We start from the raw sequence: 19,485 nt of genomic DNA, 5'->3' as shown, positions 1-19,485 counted from the left end.
CAACATGGATGCAATTGCTCCATAGTCAAATAGTCAGTGTTGTCTAGTATGATAAAGTTATATCCAAAGCTTATGGAATTTGGAAACTTAATTAAAAAGCATAGATCAAAGGCCATTATTATGGAGAAGCCAGCTGCACTAAGTAGGACATTATGTAATGTTATGACAAACTGCCATTAAACTGGGCAGAACTAAGAAATTTATGTCCCCCTAGTAGGGACCATTTCAGATTTTGTGCTTCACGTTGTCCATCAATGCCAAATTACAGCTCCTAGATTGGAAGATTGTAGTTAATTTTGATTATTTCATTGAATATTAAGGTAGCAATATACCATGTCCTGTAGTGTTCCTGCAAAACTCAGAAAGAACCGTTCAGCATGGACTAGGGTTCGAGATCAAGAACTAATTGTATTGTAAGTCTTACGCGGGAGGTAGAGTTAATAGTTTCTTAGTCAATTTACTGTTTAGCCATATTGATGATGATGATGTGTCTTTGCCTCAATCAGGCCCTGATTACCTAGAATATTTTGCTTCAGTGCTGCATTTCTGCCATTCTTGTGAAGTTGCCTCTGGATTTGATAGGTGTTTAGGAATATTAGTTTGATATTACTACTGTGTGTTCAGAACTTCTTCCCCATTGGATTGTTGCTATGGACAATAGGCAGTGTGTTACAGACATGTGGACTTCATAAAACACCACCAGCCACAGAGCTGAAATACGGCTGTACCTTGCTTCCACATGACTAGCAGGTGCCTGTGCTACTAATGTGTCACTACTTTTACATTTGTAAGTTAAATACTCCCCATTATCCCAAAATTAATCAGTATGACCTTTTTAACTTCATTTAACTCTTTTACTTATTCATCTATATTTTACAATCTGTCTCCACTACTGAATGGTTTTGTCATACATTTGCATTATTTCACTACGTTGAGACATTGCTACTACATAGTTTTCAGTGTTGTCTAGTATGGTAAAGTTATATCCAAAGTTTATGGAATTTGGAAACTTAATTAAAAAGCATAGATCACAGGCCATTATTATGGAGAAGCCAGCTGCATTGTTTTGAAGGAAGTTGCAGACATAAGATCTCACCCTCCACCACACTGAACAATTTATTGTTCAACTGCTGTAGAATAATTGTAACCTAGCACTGCCCCACATGCCTGGTTTCCAAGTGGACTTTGGCAATGCAATTCAGCATCTTCTGTGAACCATCGTTTATTCTTGGAATATACTGATGACAGTTTGTCTTATCTGTAACAAATTCGATTGATCCCTGACTAGTAGTCAAATTAACGCACCATTTGTTCCACAGCATATGAATCAGCTAGTTACATGCTGTTCCATATTCCATTCCGGTTTCAGTTGTGTGTTCCAATCAGAATTTCACTCCACACACATACATAGTAACAGACTTCAATTTAAAGCATTCCACTGCTGTATCCTGGGACATGAATTCTGGTTCACTGCAGAACAGAAAGAAACCCTGAATGCCACTATAACACCATCTCTGTTATGCATTCTGAAATTTATCTTCTCTCTCATTTCTTTTACCTTTCTTACACACAGGAGTCACCTGCACTTTTTTCCGTTTGCTTGGGGCTTTTCACTGGGTGAGAGATTTCTGACAAATACTGGCTAAGAAAGGGGCCAATGCTGCAGAGAGCTCTGTGTAAAACTGAATTAGTATTCCATCTGGACCTGATGAGTTATTTGTTTTCAACACTTTCAGTTGCTTGTCTGTGCTACAGACGCTTATTTCCCTGTCTTCTATGTGGGGGAGTCTGTACAACAGTCAAATGACAGTATGCCTGTATGGTTCTCTGTGTGAATGATTTCTTAAATGTGAAATTTAAAACTTCAGCTTTCCTTTTGGTGTGTTGTATTGCCAACCCAGACTGGTCAATGAGTGACTAGATAGAAGAGCCTTCAACCACCTTAATTACTATATCTATAACCAGAATTTTCTTGGATTCTTGGCAAGATCATTCACTGAGGTATGACGGTGGAAGTTGTTGTATGTTTCACATATAGCTCTTCTTACAGACACATGAATTTCTACTAACTTTTGCCTGAGAACATTCACACACTCTTTTTTTAACCAAGAGTGCAACAGTCTCTATTCCCTCAGCATTTTCTGAATCTGATTATTAACCATGGAGGTCCTTTCCATCCTTAACCCAGTTACTTGGCACATATGTCTCTAGAGCTCGATTTACGAGCAGTTAAACTTTGCCCATAATCCCTCTGCATCTATCATACTGAGGTAAATGACCATTACTTGTATAAGGTGTCTTGATTGAAGATGTTCCATCAGTTTTGCTCTCGATGTGACAATTGACAGGTGCCCCTTCCTGTCGCAATTATAGCACCTGGAAACTTTTTTAAATGTAAAAACAATACAATTTTTCCTGTTAACTTTCAGAGAAGTATTGCTACTTGATGAATTATTACAGATGTTACTGTTTATTTTTTCCAGTAATTTATTTTTTATGGAGCCTCTCACAATGACAAGTTTGAATTTTCTAAGCTCATAATTACAGTTTGTCCAGTAGCCCTGAAGGAGACTACACTAGAGAAACTACACTAGATCTATTTTTCTTTAACTTCAAAGTTCATAGCATTTAATTTTTAGGCCATAGTTATTATCTTTGTCAAAAGTCTGGTTGACAGCAGCATCTTTATTAACCTCATTTGTAAGAAGAGGCCAGAGTCTCTGCAGACTTGCTTTAGCTTGTCCGCCACTTCTTTAGCTGTAGTGGTATCTTGCAGATAAACAAATATTGACAGATGAACAGACAGTATAATTTTGGATCCTGTTGTGCACATTTGAGTTACATCCATTATTTTGCCAGTGATGTAATCCCACAATTATTTGTATTGTAGGTAAGTTTGCATAGAAAACTGTCGCATACTATATTTTCCTCTTTATATCTGTTTTTCAACTAAGTGGTATTTAGAGAAATCACTGTATTAGTGATTATGTTGGTCCAAATTGCTGAAAGCTGCCACTTATTTCCACTAGCCACTGTTTTCTTGGTTTGTTTTTTAGAATAGCACACTGGGGATTAGGGATGGTGGTGGGGTCAATGGGGGAGTGGGGAGAAAGGGATTTGGATCCACAACCTGTTAGCAAAGTAATTTTCAGACAGTATCTGATTGGAAAGAACACATTTACTGCATATACATCAACAATAATGAAACTGTAACATGGACTTCTGCAACAAGATTTTACATGGAGTAAAAAACATAGAATGTCTATAGTTAACAAGATAGACATATATTATAAATTCATGCAGAAATCAATGGCTGAGAATTACCCTACAGATGTGCTGGGTTGTGAGATCAGTTCCATATACAAAAGATACAACGGAAGTATGAAGTACTTTAAGTCATGCACTGTACAGCAGCTTGGGGAGCATATATGTAGATGTAAAGAAACAAAATTAAAACTGGAGGGGTCAGTGTAAGAAATTGCTAAGCCACAGAGTGGATTTTGAGTTGCTATGTTGTTATATATTTAGCTAAATTGAAAGACAAGAGGATAAGTACAAAAAGACAAAACAAACTATGTATTAGAAAGCTCTTTCCAGCAGTACATGTGGGAAAACTTGTTAACAGCATGTGGTGCACTTGGAAACACAACAGTTTATGCAATCAAGCTAACTCTTACTAGATTGAGGGTTAACCACTTTTTCCACTGATCCCTACATGATGATGATGATGATGATGATGAAGATGTTTGGAGCTTATGGCTGCTCAACAGCGAGGTCATCAGTGCCCTTACACTCATTAAAACATGCGAATGTGGCTAAAACTATAAAAAAATTTCTACACTCTGACCTCTTCAATTACACTTGCACACTGTGTACGCCGACACAAATAATATGTTAAAAGTTCATCTGTTGTGAATAATTGACAAATGATGTTCTTTTAAACTCACAGCATTAGTAAGTAGAGCACATTAATGAGAAAGTTAAAATTACAAAGAAATATTACCTGTAATGGGATATCATAGTTAAGTTCAAACTTTTTGACTTTTTCAGTCCATGGCAAGAAAGCTTTTGTCTCATTATCTATGAAGTAATTAAAAACAGTGCCTTGAGGAGGTAATTTGATACTTTTGAATTCATTTGTCCACCATTTAGTAAATTCAACTCTGTGGTCCACCAGCTATAAACAGAAACCTCATTGAGTAGATTCCTTAAATCATAAAAAATAAAGTAAAATAATTGAATGACAACCCATAATTATACAAAAGAAACACTACAGTGGCATTCTACAAGGAGACAGTACTTCTAATCATGAGGCTATCTGAAGAACAAACTGCATTTTCATGTAGCATGTGAAGTAATAGGACAACAGACCAGTCATTATACTTACTTATGCAGTACTCAGGTGTGCTTTGTAGTTAAATAAATAGTCACAGTGTTTTTCTTTTGCCCACAATAGTCACTCAAAATGAGCTCTACAATCGAAAATCCTGCCAAATGCAAGAGCTTTTCAGTGATGTGGTGTTTAGTGGTGCAAAAATCTCCCCAAACAGTTGACACACACTGTGAAATTTGTTCTCAATAAGAGTAAAATGTGAAGTGTCAAAGTGTTATGCATCAATATTGTCATTTGTTTGAGATTGGAGAGATGAAATTCAGATAACAGAAAAGGCTTTCCGTCAGCAACAAACTAGTTTGGCAAACTGACAGAAAATTCCTGAAAAGCAGCAACTGCCAAGCAACTTTCATACATTATGCATGTTTTGCAAGAGATTGTGATGAAACAGGACATAACAGTTCTGTGCTTGTTGTATTCAAAGTCTCCTAAATCTCAGAAGGTGATGGCTTCTCTGGACTTTTGTTTTCACTATGATGTGATGGACTACTAAATAGAATCATGACTTAGGTTTTCTAAGTTAATGTGCAGACAAAACTGCAATTGACGGTGTGGAGTCATATCATCTCACCCAAGAAGCCTATAAAAAGCACACTTAAAACTGTCACCCAGAAATATTATGACTACTATGTTTTGATATGCTAAAGGAATCACATCTGTTGATTTTATGGAGCATGGAAGGACAATTAAGTGTGAAGCTTACAGTGGTGCATTAAGGTAATTGAGAAAAGTCTTCAAAGCAAACAACTAGGTCTCTTTACTATGGTGTCATGTTTATGTACAACAATGCTCCACTACACTCTGTCCAGCAAGGATAAGAATTGTAACAGCAATTGAAATATGACATTTTTCAACATCCACATTAGTGCTCAGTCCTGGATTGAACTGATTTCTACCTCATCATAAACCTCTGCACCCTTGCAAGAAGTATTGCAAGGAACAACAAATTTTACTGGAACAACATGCAAGAAATATCTTTCCTTGTCCTTAAGGAGGCACTAACATCTTCTTCATTTCCAGCATTGTATGACAAGAATGCCAAGACAGAACCTCACATTGATACATATGGGTTTGGAACAATAGCAGTTCTAGTACAAATTCAGGAAGGTGCTCAAGAGGTGATTGCTTATGCTCTCAGAATATGCTCCTAGCATGTGATAAACTGCTCTAAAGCTGAGAAAGAGTGCCTTGCAGTTGTTTGGGGCATCAACAAGTTCTGGCTACTTTTAGCTGATAAACCATTTGCCATTGTAAAGGACCATTCTCTCTGTTGGCTGAATAGTTGGAAGGAAGATACCATCTTAAGATGGCGCCTAGTGTAGATCGGGAGTATGTTAGTTCCGTACAAAAGTCAAAAAATAACGAGGAAAAGTGTTCGATATGCAACAAATTCTGTGTGTATTATGACAGTACATGTATGCCATGTTATATTATCGCAAAAGTAGACGCCAAAAAAAACCTGGTAACAGGAAAATGTTATAATCAGGCATCTCATCCAGCAAGTACTTCGACTCATTCGTGGGAAATGGTGAACTCTGATACAACATGCCATTGCAAGAAACGTGTTGTAAAAGGTATAATGTGCTTAAATTGTAAACGGTTTTTCATTATTCGTGTGTTAATGTCAGTCCTAAAAGGAAACTATGGTTCTGCAATAGCTCTTTCAAAGGCGACTTAGGCCAAAAACCTAATATGAGAAACACCAAAGACGAAGTTATCAGTGCTCTACTGGAAGAGTTTTCAGTTATAAAACATCACGAACACGAACAGTATGAAAAAGAAGCAAAGAGGCTTAGCGTTTTACCTCAAGATACTGTAACTTTTGTTAATAACAGTTCTGTTGTTTATGTTTGTAGAAAGTGCGGGAAAAACACTAACAGTGGTGTAACCTGTTGCGAGTGCGAAAGAAAACATCAGTCTAAAACTCCCGTCCATGTTCCAAAACTTTACATTTTAGGCGATAGCCACAGCCACGGTATTGTCTCACGCATAAATAAAGCTTCAAATGTGAAATCGATGAGCTTTGTAAAGCCTGGGGCGCCCCTCTCAGAAATAAGAAAACTAGTTTTTTCTGAAGAAATAAAAAAGCTGTCTTCAAAAGATTTTGTTGTCCTCTTTGGTGGATCTAATGACATTTATCAAAATGATACATCTAAAGCCTGTTGCGAATTAAACAAGTGTTTATCTGAACTAAGTCATACAAACGTTATCCTCGTAAATATACAAAAAGGTACGACTTGATGTCCTGGTCGTGTGTAAACAAGGAAATTAGTGCCGCCAATGAACTTTTTTCCAGTATATGCAAACAATATAGAAATGTTTCTGTTGTTAATATTAATACCATTGGACGCAGATTCCACACTACTCACGGGCTGCACTTAAACGGCCTTGAAAAGCAACTTGTTACATTAAAGCTAATGGAAATTATTCAGAGACTGCTATACTTACCAACAACATCGTCAGTGGTACCTGTATCATCATCACAGAAAGTATCTCTTGGAGTGACTAATGCAGAATCAGATACAGTAACAGAAAATGCAGCAGAAATACCTAAAGAAGCAATACTAACAGAAGTAGAATCAACAGCAGCATCAGAAGAACCACGTTCAGTAACAGCAGAAGTAACTCCTCTAGCATTAGAACGAGCTCCTACAGCAGTAACACCATCTCCCTCACCAGCAGTAACAGCACAAACTACTTCACCAGAAATAGCAGAAGAAACACCATCAGCAACAGCAGAAGCAACTCCTCCAGCAGTAGAACTAGTTCCTATAGCAGCAGCACCATCTCCCACACCAGCAATAGTAGAACCAACTCCTTTACCAGTAATAGCAGAAACAACTCCTCCACCAGCAACAACTAAACCAACTTCACCAACAGCAGAAACAGTACCAGCTCCTCCTCCATCACCTTCAAGAGTAGCAGAAAAGAATAGACCAGTCACAGTAAGTAAAGTATCATCTTTGTCTCATGATGAAGTGATACCAAATGATTTGGGAAAACATGTTCCTATAAAACTTGTGGACAGTAAAGTGAAACAAACTTCTAACCATGTTTCAAACAGACCCAAAAAATTACCTAAGAGAAATGAAGATTTTTTATGGTTTATCCCAAGGAAGTCCAACCGCCACCTAACATAGATTCCAGGGCTGAAAAAACAATTAAATGTTCTCCATTGCCCCATAATACTGTACTCCTCCCCTCCTGTGACAGTAACTCTATCTTATTTCTGCACTTAAATGTCAGGTCTCTGAAAAATAAAGCTGATGAGCTTGGTATACTATTAAAAAGTAACAAAAGAATGATTTTATGTATAAACGAACATTGGTTAAGGGAAGAGGATATAAAACTGTATGTACCATCAGGTTTCAGATTAGCTACATACTTCTGCAGACCCAGTGAATCCTATGGGGGTTCATCCATATATATTAGCAATGATCTAGACCTAAAGTTTTCTGTTCTTGAAGTTAGTGACCTATGCACTAAAGGTGTTTTTGGAGCAGCTGCTTTTATTATACCTAGTATACAGCTCATAACTGTGTCTTTATATCACACTCCTGAAAGTAATGTAGAACAATTTATAGAACGTTTAGAAAAACTTGTGATCAGTATACAAAAATATACTAAATACAAAATTTTAATCTTTGGGGATCTAAACATAGACATTAGGAAAATGACAGCCAGAAATGTTAATTTAGTAAACATGTTAAGATCCTATAATCTCTTTTGTGCAAATGAAAGTCCGACAAGGCACTCCTCCTGTCTTAACAATCTAATAACAAATGTATACAAATGTGATTTTGAGCTAGGCTTACTTAATGTCGATTACCTGTCAGACCATAGAGGTATATGGGTGAAACTAATTACTAAAAAACCAAAAGAAGACGAGGAACAAACTCACTGTGTCAGACTATCTACAGATACAAATATTAGCAAGTATAGAGAAGAACTTAAGTCTATAGATTGGAATACTGTTATACATTCCTCCAGAAATGTTGATGAAGCCTTCAGCACATTCCTCAAAATCATTTCTGAAATCTTCCACACATGCTGTCCACTGGTTAAAAAACAAAAAAACAAAAAAGTTAGGAAACCTAGCCACTCAACTTTACAAAAGTGGTTTTCACCCCAATTACAAAAACTGAGACTATTGGTAATTACTTGTCACGATAAGGTCAAAAAGGGAGTAGTAGATAAAGAAACTTACAAAAACCTGAAAAGAAAATATAGATCTGAAATTAAAATAGCCAAGTGTAAGGCAAATGGTGATTTCATTAAAAAAATCACACAATAAATGTAAGGCTGCATGGAAAGTAATAAAAGCAGAGCTAGGTATGGATATAAACTACAAAGACAACACAAATGCTGCTAACGTCACTGCTGATGATTTCAATCACTTTTTTGTCAACTCTGCCAATCTTAGCCTTCCAACCCATAGCAACCAGAATTCCAATTCAACACATACACCTATTTCTCACCCCATATCTGGCAGAAATTTTCAACAAAACATTACAAACATAGTGTCAGCTTGTAAATGGAGAGAAGTACAAGTAACTGATATAATTAAAGCAACCTCTAAATTAGGATACTCTAGATCTGAAGATGTGTATGGCCTGTCAAACTATGTAATTAAAAAAGTTGTAGATCTCATAACATACCCTCTTTGCATACTGATAAACTGGATTCTCTTGAGTGGACACTTTCCAGAATGTCTCAAAAAAACAGTTGTCATACCATTATATGAAAAGGGTGACAAGTCCTGTATCAATAATTATAGACCAATTTCACTTGTGCCTATTCTCTCAAAAATAATAATGCAGCAAATATGCATACACCTATCAGACAATAATATATTAAATGATTCTCAGTATGGATTCAGGTCAAACTTATCAACAGTCAAAGCAGTTGAAAACCTTATCTCTTTTGTACTAAGCGCATTTGAGTCAGAATTATCTGCTGAAGCCATTCTAATTGACTTAAGGCTCTCGACTCAGTTAACCACAAATTATTATTAGATAAACTGTGTTGCTATGGAATCAAACACTTGGAACTCTCACTAATTGAATCATACCTCAGCAATAGAAACAAATAGTAAAGCATAATGACCAACAGTCACAGACTTTAAGTATAAAACGAGGTGTTCCTCAGGGCTCAGTGCTTGGCCCTCTACTATTTATATTGTTTGTAAATGACTTTCCGAACAACTTACCCTGTAAATCTATCCTCTATGCTGATGACACAACATTAGCTAATTCTGGAAAGGATATAAACATATTGAAGGAGGAAAGTGAAGAGTGTCTCAAAATATCTAATATCTGGATTAAAGCTAATGACTTATCTATGAGCCATGAAAAGACTATCAAGATAAACTTCAGTTTATCGAACAGTAACATGGAGTTATCATCTGTTAAACTACTAGGAATACACATTGACTCAAAATTAACTTGGGACACACATACAGATTATGTATGTCGAAAGCTATCACGAGTTATCTACCTACTAGCTAAACTACACACATGTGTTACACAAGATTTATTGCTTCAGTCATACTATGCCTTCTTTCATTGCCATCTACAATATGGCATTGTTTTATGGGGTAACTCTCCAGGAGCCAAAAAAATTTTCACTTGGCAGAAGAAAGCAATTAGACGTTTGTACGGAATCACTGACAACAAGACCTCATGTAGACCTTATTTTAGAGATTTAAAAATTCTCACAGTCCCATCTCTTTACATATATTGTTGCCTATTAAACATAAAAGAAAACTTAAACCACTACACTATAAGGAAATCAGTTCATCAACACAATACTCGACAAACAAATATGATTGATATACCCACAACCAGGCTTAAGAAAACCCAATCTAGCTATGAATACATAGGCATAAAATTATTCAACACTTTACCCATACAGGCTCAATTGGTTTCAATGGATATTTTCAAAACTAAAACCAAAGTGTGGATGAAGAAAAATACTTTCTACAGAGTAGAAGAATTTCAGAATAGTTGTAAAGATGATCTAATTTATTGATAAACTAAGGCTTACTGTTATGTATAGTTATGGATGTAGAGGCAGCTAGCTATAAGCTAATAGGGTACAACACTATCTTTTTTTTCCATGTAATATTTTTGTTATATGAAACATAATGTACAAATAGCTATAATACTTCTGACAACATTGATTGCATGTTAATGCTGATAAATTATGGCTTACTGTTATGTATGGATCTAGATGTAGAGGCTGTTGTAAGCTAATAGTTTACAACATTGCTATATTTTTACTATGTAATATTTTGGTATGTAAAACATAATGTACAAATAGCTGTAACTCTTCTGACGACATCGATTGCATGTAGGTGCTGAAAGATGGATAAAATAAATAAATAAATAAATAAATAGATCCATTGGATCAAATGGCAAGATGGGCACTGAAGCTTCAAGAGTACAATGTCACAATGGTATACAAAAGCAGTCACAACACAAGGATGATAATTGCCTTTCAAAGAATCCTTTCACAGAACACAGCAACACCAATGAAATCTGTCACTGCTGCATTGAATGACATGGCTGCCGAACAAAGGAAAATCCAGCATGGCTGAAAAGCAAAGAAGCCCTGAAGAAGGGGGAACTCTTCAAAGGGGAATCCCAGTCAATTAATGGAGTACTGGATAAGAGGAACTATGATCCAATGGGGCAAAAACGGTTACTCATCGTCCCAGCACGTCTGTGGCCAGCTATTCTTCAGTTTTTTCATGACAATCCAACTTAGGATTCATGAAGACTCTAGAAAGAATCAGATGCAGTATCACTGGCCAGGTCTCTACCAATCCGTTAGGTGCCCTGTGAGCCACTATGAGGAATGCCAATGACAGAGAAACATAATACAACTACCTCTGGAACATCTAGTCTCAATCCGCCTGCAGCAGTGCCATTCCACCCCATTTGGAATTGGCCTCTTGGAAAGGCTCCCAGAAATGGCAAATGGGAATCAATGGAAAATAGTCTGCTCTGACTAGTACCTTACCTGTTATTCTGTCACCAAAGATGTACTGTCTGCCGAAGCTTCAAAAATTGCAAAGTTCCTTGCAGAAGACATAATTATGTAACACAGAGTGCTCCTTGTGTTGACCTCTGATCATGGAAAAGGCTTCCAATCAAGACTAGTTATCATTGCCACCGCTTCAACTGTACAATACTTAGGATGACTAGGTGAAACACCTCATCACCAAGAAGACCAAAGAAACAGGACAGTTGACTTTCATAAGGAACCTGTACACACAGGAGAAAGACTTTGAATGCTATAATGTCAAGCACCAGCCAGTGCGATTCAGACCATGTATAAATTTTTATGTCTGTATGGAAAATAGGACTATCAGAAAAATTACCAAACCACAGTTTTGGACTGTACCACATCCTTCACAGACTGTTGAGCATCACACACGAAGTCAATCATTATGACCCTTCTTCAAAAAACAAAAGAGCAGACATGTCTATATCCAACATATGAAGCCCTACTATGGTCCAGAAGTTCAAAGAAACTAAAGACGTTCTCAATAGTCAAGAAGTGCCAATGCTCATTATAACGAAAAAGTAACAACATGACCAAAATGTGAAAATCCACCATTTTGAGGACCATTGAAAAGATCTATATCCAGTGTGTTGAAGCTAGCTCCAATGAGAACTTCCAAAACAGTAGGTCACTGTTTATCCAAAAGAGGGAGCAATGCCATTAACTCTGGTGCATGCAGTGTGGGTGAAGTGGTTAGCACGCCATTTCAAGCTCAACCTTCATCAATTTGTTATTTAGAATTCATCATTTTTGGAAGCTTCTAGAAATATGTTTTTAATGTTTGTATATTCTGGAATATTCGATGTTTGCATAACAGCATTCTGCAGTATTCTATGTTAGTATAAACAGCTGCAATCTCCATCCCAATGGTCATTTTTTTCTGGCTGTATGTTGGTATCAATAATAAATGTACATTCAGTACTAAATATTGAACTTGACTGATGACCCTGACTTCATATTTGGACTTGCTTGTAGTTTAGATGTGAAAGTATTAAGAGATTGCCTATGAAATTAATTCAGAGCAAAAAGAAAAATATATTACTATTGGCTGTAGTCTCCCATTGTTCTACTGCCTCATCCCAACTCTGGGAGAAGGTAAAATAATAATTATGAATGGAGTCATTTTAAAATATTGCTTACCTGATCTTGAAACAATGCAGATCCAAATGCCCAAATGCATGCAAATACAAAATACACTTCATACCATTCATTTGGACATTCTGGAGGCAGATTTGTTGGTGTGAGCAAACAATCGAGCAGATGGCATAACATCTGGATGTGTGATATGTCAGGAATAGGTGTAATTTTTTTAAACTTTAAACGTACTGCATCCAGGCAAGGTGGAACATATTTTTCAAACAAAGTGCTAAGATTTCGCTTTTCTGTCTCTGTCTCCCTTTTATCAATCCAACTTGTAACAAATCTAGAACAAATAGAGCATTAAATACAACTAACTGAACTCCATAACAAAGAGATGTAAGATAACATTTATAATATACAGCACTGCATGCCAAGCTAACAAGGAGAAATCTAGTGCGAGTCCAAAAACAGTCATAAAATTAAAATAGAAAGTTGATAATCAATTAAGCTACTTACGGACCCCAGCCAAGATCCTGCGGGTTTATGTAAAGTATTCCTGCTCGAGAAACGGTAGCTGGAGTAGCAGTTCTCAAGTTTGAAATTTCGAATAGTAGGCGCATCATTGGTGTAAGGGCAATTCTTTCATTACTAGCTAGTGTCAAGACCTTATTGTCATCCATCACAGTATTAAGAGATTCAATCCACATTGGATCAATGTCTCCATCAAGCATGATCCACTTCGGACCATCACCAGCTAAGTTGGCTTGATCACGCATGATAACTGAGAACAAACCTGAGGGAGGGAAAAAAGAGGAAAATGAAACCACACACAAAGAAAAAATATGAAAGAGTATCAGTTACCTGGGTAGGTGCTTTCTGTCAGCTGCTTTTCGTACTTGGACTGTGCAGTTCCCACATTCCAGCCTTTCCTAGGTCTCTTTTCTTCTTTCCGAGAGGTACCACACTGACACTTTGAAGTATTCTGTTATGATCAGCACATTTTATATTACCGTATTATTCATTTTGTTTCCTTTCTAACCACTACACCAATGTTGTTCTATTCCAATCATTTGCATGTACATTCAGTCTTACATTGATTTTGTGATACCTTATCTAATACATTCACTGCATGAAGTTTGTGTCAGTCCCCTCATTTCTCCCACATACGATACTGTGTTTTCCATAATACTCATAAACTTGCTTTTTGTAACTGTTGGGGATATTTCCGGTTCACAATACTGGATGTAACTGTTAAATCATGAACTTTTCTTTTCTTCTCTCCCCCTCCCCTCCACCCTCTCATTCTCGTTACATACCTTTTTTCTCATCTTGATCATTCATTCCACTCATCATTAGTGCAAAACTTAAGTATTGTGTGAGATTATACTGTAAATAATTTCCTTCTTGGTGTTTAAGTCATGACACTCTGCATGAATAGGCCTATACTGAATATCTTCAACATTTATCTCCTTTCCCCATTCCTCATATTACTCTTCCAATTTTCTAAACATATAACTTACGTCTTCTTCATCCTTGTCACTCAGTTGTCTGGAAACAGTACATTATTTATACTTTAGTTTACACTCATGGACCCTTACTCTTAAATTTCCTCCTACAATCTTTATAAGCCTTATCAATAAATATTTTGAAAACTGAACACCTGCCATAATGGGACCAAGGAATGGTTCCATTCAAAAGTAACCAATCGCCACACATTTTAAGATATTTATCCTACTGGGAGACAAGACTATCAATTCCTGTTTCACAGAAAGCAGTTGGCTGCTGGTGAATCCCCAGCTGCATCCACTCTTTCACTTTTATGTCAGACTGAAACTGATGTCCATATGTCTTTCTTCAAGTCACCAAAGAACACATGATGAAAGATCCAGACTGTATGGAGGATTTTGCAGTGTCTCTGAACCAAACTGCCAAGGCGTAGTCTTAGTTTGATTGGCAGTGTGTGGACAGGCATTATCATGCAACAGGATGATTCCAACCAATAGTATTTTTACTTTACAGTACATCACAGTTTCTGCAAAGTGCGTTCGTAGCACTGTGCAATGATTGTGGTTCTATGGTCAAGGAACTTGAGCAGCGGAAGCATCCTGTTTTATGATAGTGCCTGCTCCCATACTGCCAATCAGATGAAGGCTATGCCTTGCCAGTTTGGTTGGGAAACATTGCACCATTCTTCGTACAGTCCAGACCTTTCAATGTGTGATTTTCACATCTTTGGCAACCTGGAGAGAGAAATGCACAGACACGGGTTTCAGTTAGATGAGAAAGCACAAGGGGGGATGTGGCTGTAAATCCATTAGTGGCCAACCACTTTCTACAAAACAGTAACTGATCATCTTGTCTCCCGGTGGGATAAATATCTTAACATGTATGGCAATTACTTTTAAATGGAACCATTCCATAGTCCCATTGCAGCAGGTGTTTGGTTTTCATGTGACAGCCACTTATATTACTCTGATGCAATTTTAAGACAAATTTTTTTTACTATGTGTTAAAAAATGAACTGAAGATAGTTTTACTTACCAAGATCCAACTGAATATGTTAAGTCTGAACATGGTGCCAGAAAAAGCACAGTGAAACAAATATGCACTTCAGACTTACAATGTATTATACATTTGGTATATGATCACGTGGAAAAAAATAGTTTAGAGATTTCTTGGAACACCACATCCTGTCTATCCTTACATAAAATTTATTATGCAACTCAGAGAAGTATCTGGAATATCTTTTAACAATGGGTTAGGAAAGAGAAGAGTAGATGGATCCCTGAACAACACAGTTCACAGAAAATTGGCACACACAAACTCCTACCTCCATGCCTCAGGTCATTGTCACTTTCAGCAAAGAATGGTTATTCTGAGAGTGCTAGCAAATACAACTATTGCAGTGTCAGACAGGAATTACCTACCGGTAACTGAAAAATTGCTCTACCTTCAACTGGTTTCTCAAATGAATGTACAGGGTGATTATAATTAAACATTCAAACCACTGTAGAAATAACACCACTGGCCAGGATGACATCAATTGCAACAGAATATTATCGGAAAAGGGGGAAAATATATGGCAGAAGAAAAATAAATAGTTACAAAATGTAGCAATAGATGGTGCTGTACATATCATAATTTAATAGTGGTCAACTACAGGTGACAAATGAATCAAACAACAATGTCTAAGGTGTACATTTGATGTTAAACAAACTGTACTACTCAGTGTGTAAGGGTGTACAGGTATGATACTGTTAGTTAAGCAAGCCCATCCACCATGGCAAGGTCATATCACATCAGATAGGAAAAATTGGTTTTTAATTGTTCTGAGGCCAAAAACTGCATAAAAAGCATCACTCACATCAGTTTTTAACTGTCCTGAGGCCAAAACCCGCGTAAAAAGCATAAATCAAAATCAAATCAGATTATTAATTTCCATGTGACTGGCGCAAAACATGTTCAATATGCTGTCCACCATTTTCTGCAACAAATTGAGATCGAGAAACAGCATATTCCACAACCAATTGAAGTGCTTCTGGTGTCACATTCAGAATGTGTTGTGCAATGCATGCCTTCAATGCAGCTAAGTCTGCAATCGGAACACTAAACACAATGTTAAAATGGAGATTGGTTCACTGAAAAGATTGCTCTTTGCTCTTCTGGTGGAAAAGTGTTATTATTCTGTCAATGAATTCATTGAGGACAGCTTCACAGTCTTAACACAGGGATTGTATTACATGTATTATTTTATGTACATGTGTAGCTGTAACTTAGAAATGTAAAATATAATGTAAACTTTTGTATTTCTCTCAAAAAAGTGAAAAAAGTTTCTTTTGTAAACCTTGACATGTCTCCTGTACATCAAATCAAATTAATTGAAAATTGTACGTAATGGGATGAATAAATCACATATCACATAACATCTTTCAGATTTCCCTACAGCCAAAACTCAACACGGATTAAGATCAAAAGATTGAGATGGCCAGGCTGTAGGGAAGTGGCAGCTGATACGCCTAGCATTTCTGAAATGGTGCTTCAGCAGCTGCTTAACTGGATTTTCAATGTGAGGAAGTGTTTCATCTTGCATAAAAATGATCCCATTCACACGTCCCCGCTGTTGGAGAGCTGGAATGAGATGGGTGTACAAAAGACATTCATAGCACTTACCAGTTATGGTGCAGGTAACAGGACCAGAAGCACCTAACTTTTCGAAAAAATATGGCCCTGTGATAAATGATGCCATTAACCCGCACCACACAGTGACCTTTTCAGGATGAAGTGGTACTGGTTGATTTGCATGTAGATCTTCCAGTGCCCATATTTGACAAAGTGTATTGACATATCCTGTCAGATGGAAGTGGGCTTCATCTATCGACAAAATCTTCCACAGCCAATCATTGTCCACGTCCATGCAACCAAGTAATTCTAAATCAAAGGTCTCTTTTGCTGGCAGGTCAACAGGAAGCAACTTGTGCACATGGGTAATTTTGAATGGATAGAAAAGAAGGATGTTTTGTAGGATTTTACACACCATGCTCATGTGTATGTCTAAAGTTTGGGCAATTCTTCATGAACTACATGTTTGCACAGCACCACTCATCTCCTCCTGCATTGCTGTGGCCACTGCTTGCATTGACATTGAATCAATTCGTTTTCTCCCTCTACCAGGTTGCACACCAAAAGAACCTGTCTTTCGAATTTCTGAATCATTTTCTCCTAACCCACGGCAGTCATCAGACCAACACCTTCCTTCAAACCCTTCAGTGTCCAGAACTTCTGCAGAGCAACATGTGCACAGTCACCATTCTTGTAATTCGGCTTTACAAGCAAAGAGCGATCCTGCATTGAGATAGTCAAAGTGAATGTCGCAGACGCAAAAGGAGGAAAAGCCTTGTACCCGGCGCATTTATAACAACTTCAGTGGGTTGTGCACATGACAGGTGTTTTCATTTACATATTCTGACACATACAGTGCCATCTATTGATCAATTTTCACGCTATTTTTTTTCTTCTGCCATACGTTTTCCCCCTTCTCCAATAATATTCTGTTGCAATTAAACGTCATTCTGACCAGTGGTGTTATTTCTACAGAATTTTGAAAGTTTAATTATAATCACCCTGTACATACAAAACAAGTTGAGCAAGTATACTGGCACAAATTAACAATGTGCATGGAAGAAATAAAGGTCAAGAAAGAGAAAGAAAGGGTTGTTTATTCACCAGTTACTGACATCGTCTCAAGGAAAAAGGGTAGGCTGGATCTGAGACAACCAATTAAAATAGTTTACGATAGGACCAAAGAACATCTAACATAGAAAACTAGAAACACACCAACTGCTACGATTGTGTTCCTATTAACATTTTAACTTTTCCTTCTGCTTATTCACTTCTCATAAAGTAACGTATATAATATACATATAATATACATACAATAGTTAGGCTGAGTTATACTTAAATTTAGTATCCAAATTATTATTTTGAATGTGCTGATTCCATTAGAGAGCTTAGTTTTCATGACTAACTGAAAAGAATACTAAGTTTGTCATATGCAAAATCTTGTGAGCTAATTGACATATTAGGAGAAGTTGGCCTACACCATTAGAAAGGCTGGCACCTCAACTTTGCAGTATCATAATTAAATTTTTATAAAATTAATTAACTTATGAGATAACTGACATTGAAAATCTGGACGGTCACAATTTACAAACACAAATTTTGCTTTTACGCTTGTTAGATTCTGCACTTCGACACTATAATTTTGTTACCCTAATTTTTATGCACAATATGCTGTACTTCAATGATGGATTAAGTCACTAATTAATATTTGCATAATTCATCATAATATAAAATAATTTTTAATATGGCTGCTATACTTGTAAGTATGGTATTCCTAACGCATATGCTCAAAAATGGTTTAATGAACTTTTATAAGTTACTAATCTTCAACATATTTTATAAACCGCATTACTGCCTTATGTTGTTGTTATGGTGGTGGACTTCAGCTCAGAGACTGGTTTGATGCAGCTCTCCAAGCTACTCTACCCTGTGCAAGTTTCTTCATCTCCCAGTACCTACTGCAACCTACATCCTACTGAATCTGCTTAGTGCATTCATCTCTTGGTCTCCCTCTACGATTTTTACCGTCCACACTGCCCTCCAATACTAGATTGGTGATCCCTCGATGCCTCAGAACATGTCCTACCAACTGATCCCTTCTTCTAGTCAAGTTGTGCCACGAACTCCTCTTCTCCCCAATTCCATTTAGTACCTCCTCATTAGTTACATGATCTACCCATCTATTCTTCTGTAGCACCACATTTCAAAAGCTTCTGTTCTCTCAAACTATTTATCATCCACGTTTCACTTCCATACATGGCTCCACTCCACACAAATACTTTCAGAAACCACTTTCTGACACCTAAATCTACACTCTATGTTAACAAATTTCTCTTCTTTGGAAACGGTTTCCTTGCCATTACCAGTCTACATTTTATATCCTCTCTACTTCGACCATCATCAGTTATTTTGCTCCAAAAATAGCAAAACTCATCTACTACTTTAAGTGTCTCATTTCCTAATCTAATTCCTTCAGCATCACCCGACTTAATTCGACTACTTTCCATTATCCTTGTTTTGCTTTTGTTGATGTTCATGTTATACCCTCCTTTCAAGACACTGTCCATTCTGTTCAATTGCTCTTCCAAGTCCTTTGCTGTCTCTGACAGAATTACAATGTCATCGGCGAACCTCAAAGTTTTTATTTCTTCTCCATGGATTTTAATACCTACTCTGAACTTTTCTTTTGTTTCCTTTACTGCTTGCTCAGTATACAGATTGCACATCAGGGATAGGCTACAATTCTGTCTCACTCCCTTCCCAACCACTGCTTCCCTTTCATGCCCCTGGACTTTTATAACTGCCATCTGGTTTCTGTACATATT

At 37.0% G+C, this 19,485-nt stretch overlaps 1 protein-coding gene across 1 annotated transcript in view; it reads right to left on the bottom strand.

Annotated features, from left to right (window-relative positions):
• The window catches only part of LOC124803208 (dynein beta chain, ciliary-like), a 586,091-nt gene that overhangs the window by 170,074 nt on the left and 396,532 nt on the right, over nucleotides 1-19,485 (bottom strand). Inside the window, exons 23-25 of the mRNA XM_047264389.1 lie at nucleotides 13,058-13,334; nucleotides 12,602-12,884; nucleotides 4,004-4,177 (exon numbers count right to left, since the gene is read on the bottom strand). Coding sequence (XP_047120345.1) covers nucleotides 4,004-4,177; nucleotides 12,602-12,884; nucleotides 13,058-13,334 — 734 coding nt within the window. The remainder of the gene's footprint in view (nucleotides 1-4,003; nucleotides 4,178-12,601; nucleotides 12,885-13,057; nucleotides 13,335-19,485) is intronic.

Source organism: Schistocerca piceifrons, chromosome 6 (genome assembly GCF_021461385.2).
Source record: "Schistocerca piceifrons isolate TAMUIC-IGC-003096 chromosome 6, iqSchPice1.1, whole genome shotgun sequence".
Classification (NCBI taxonomy): Eukaryota; Metazoa; Arthropoda; class Insecta; order Orthoptera; family Acrididae; genus Schistocerca; species Schistocerca piceifrons.
This window is presented reverse-complemented; position numbering and strand designations above follow the sequence as displayed.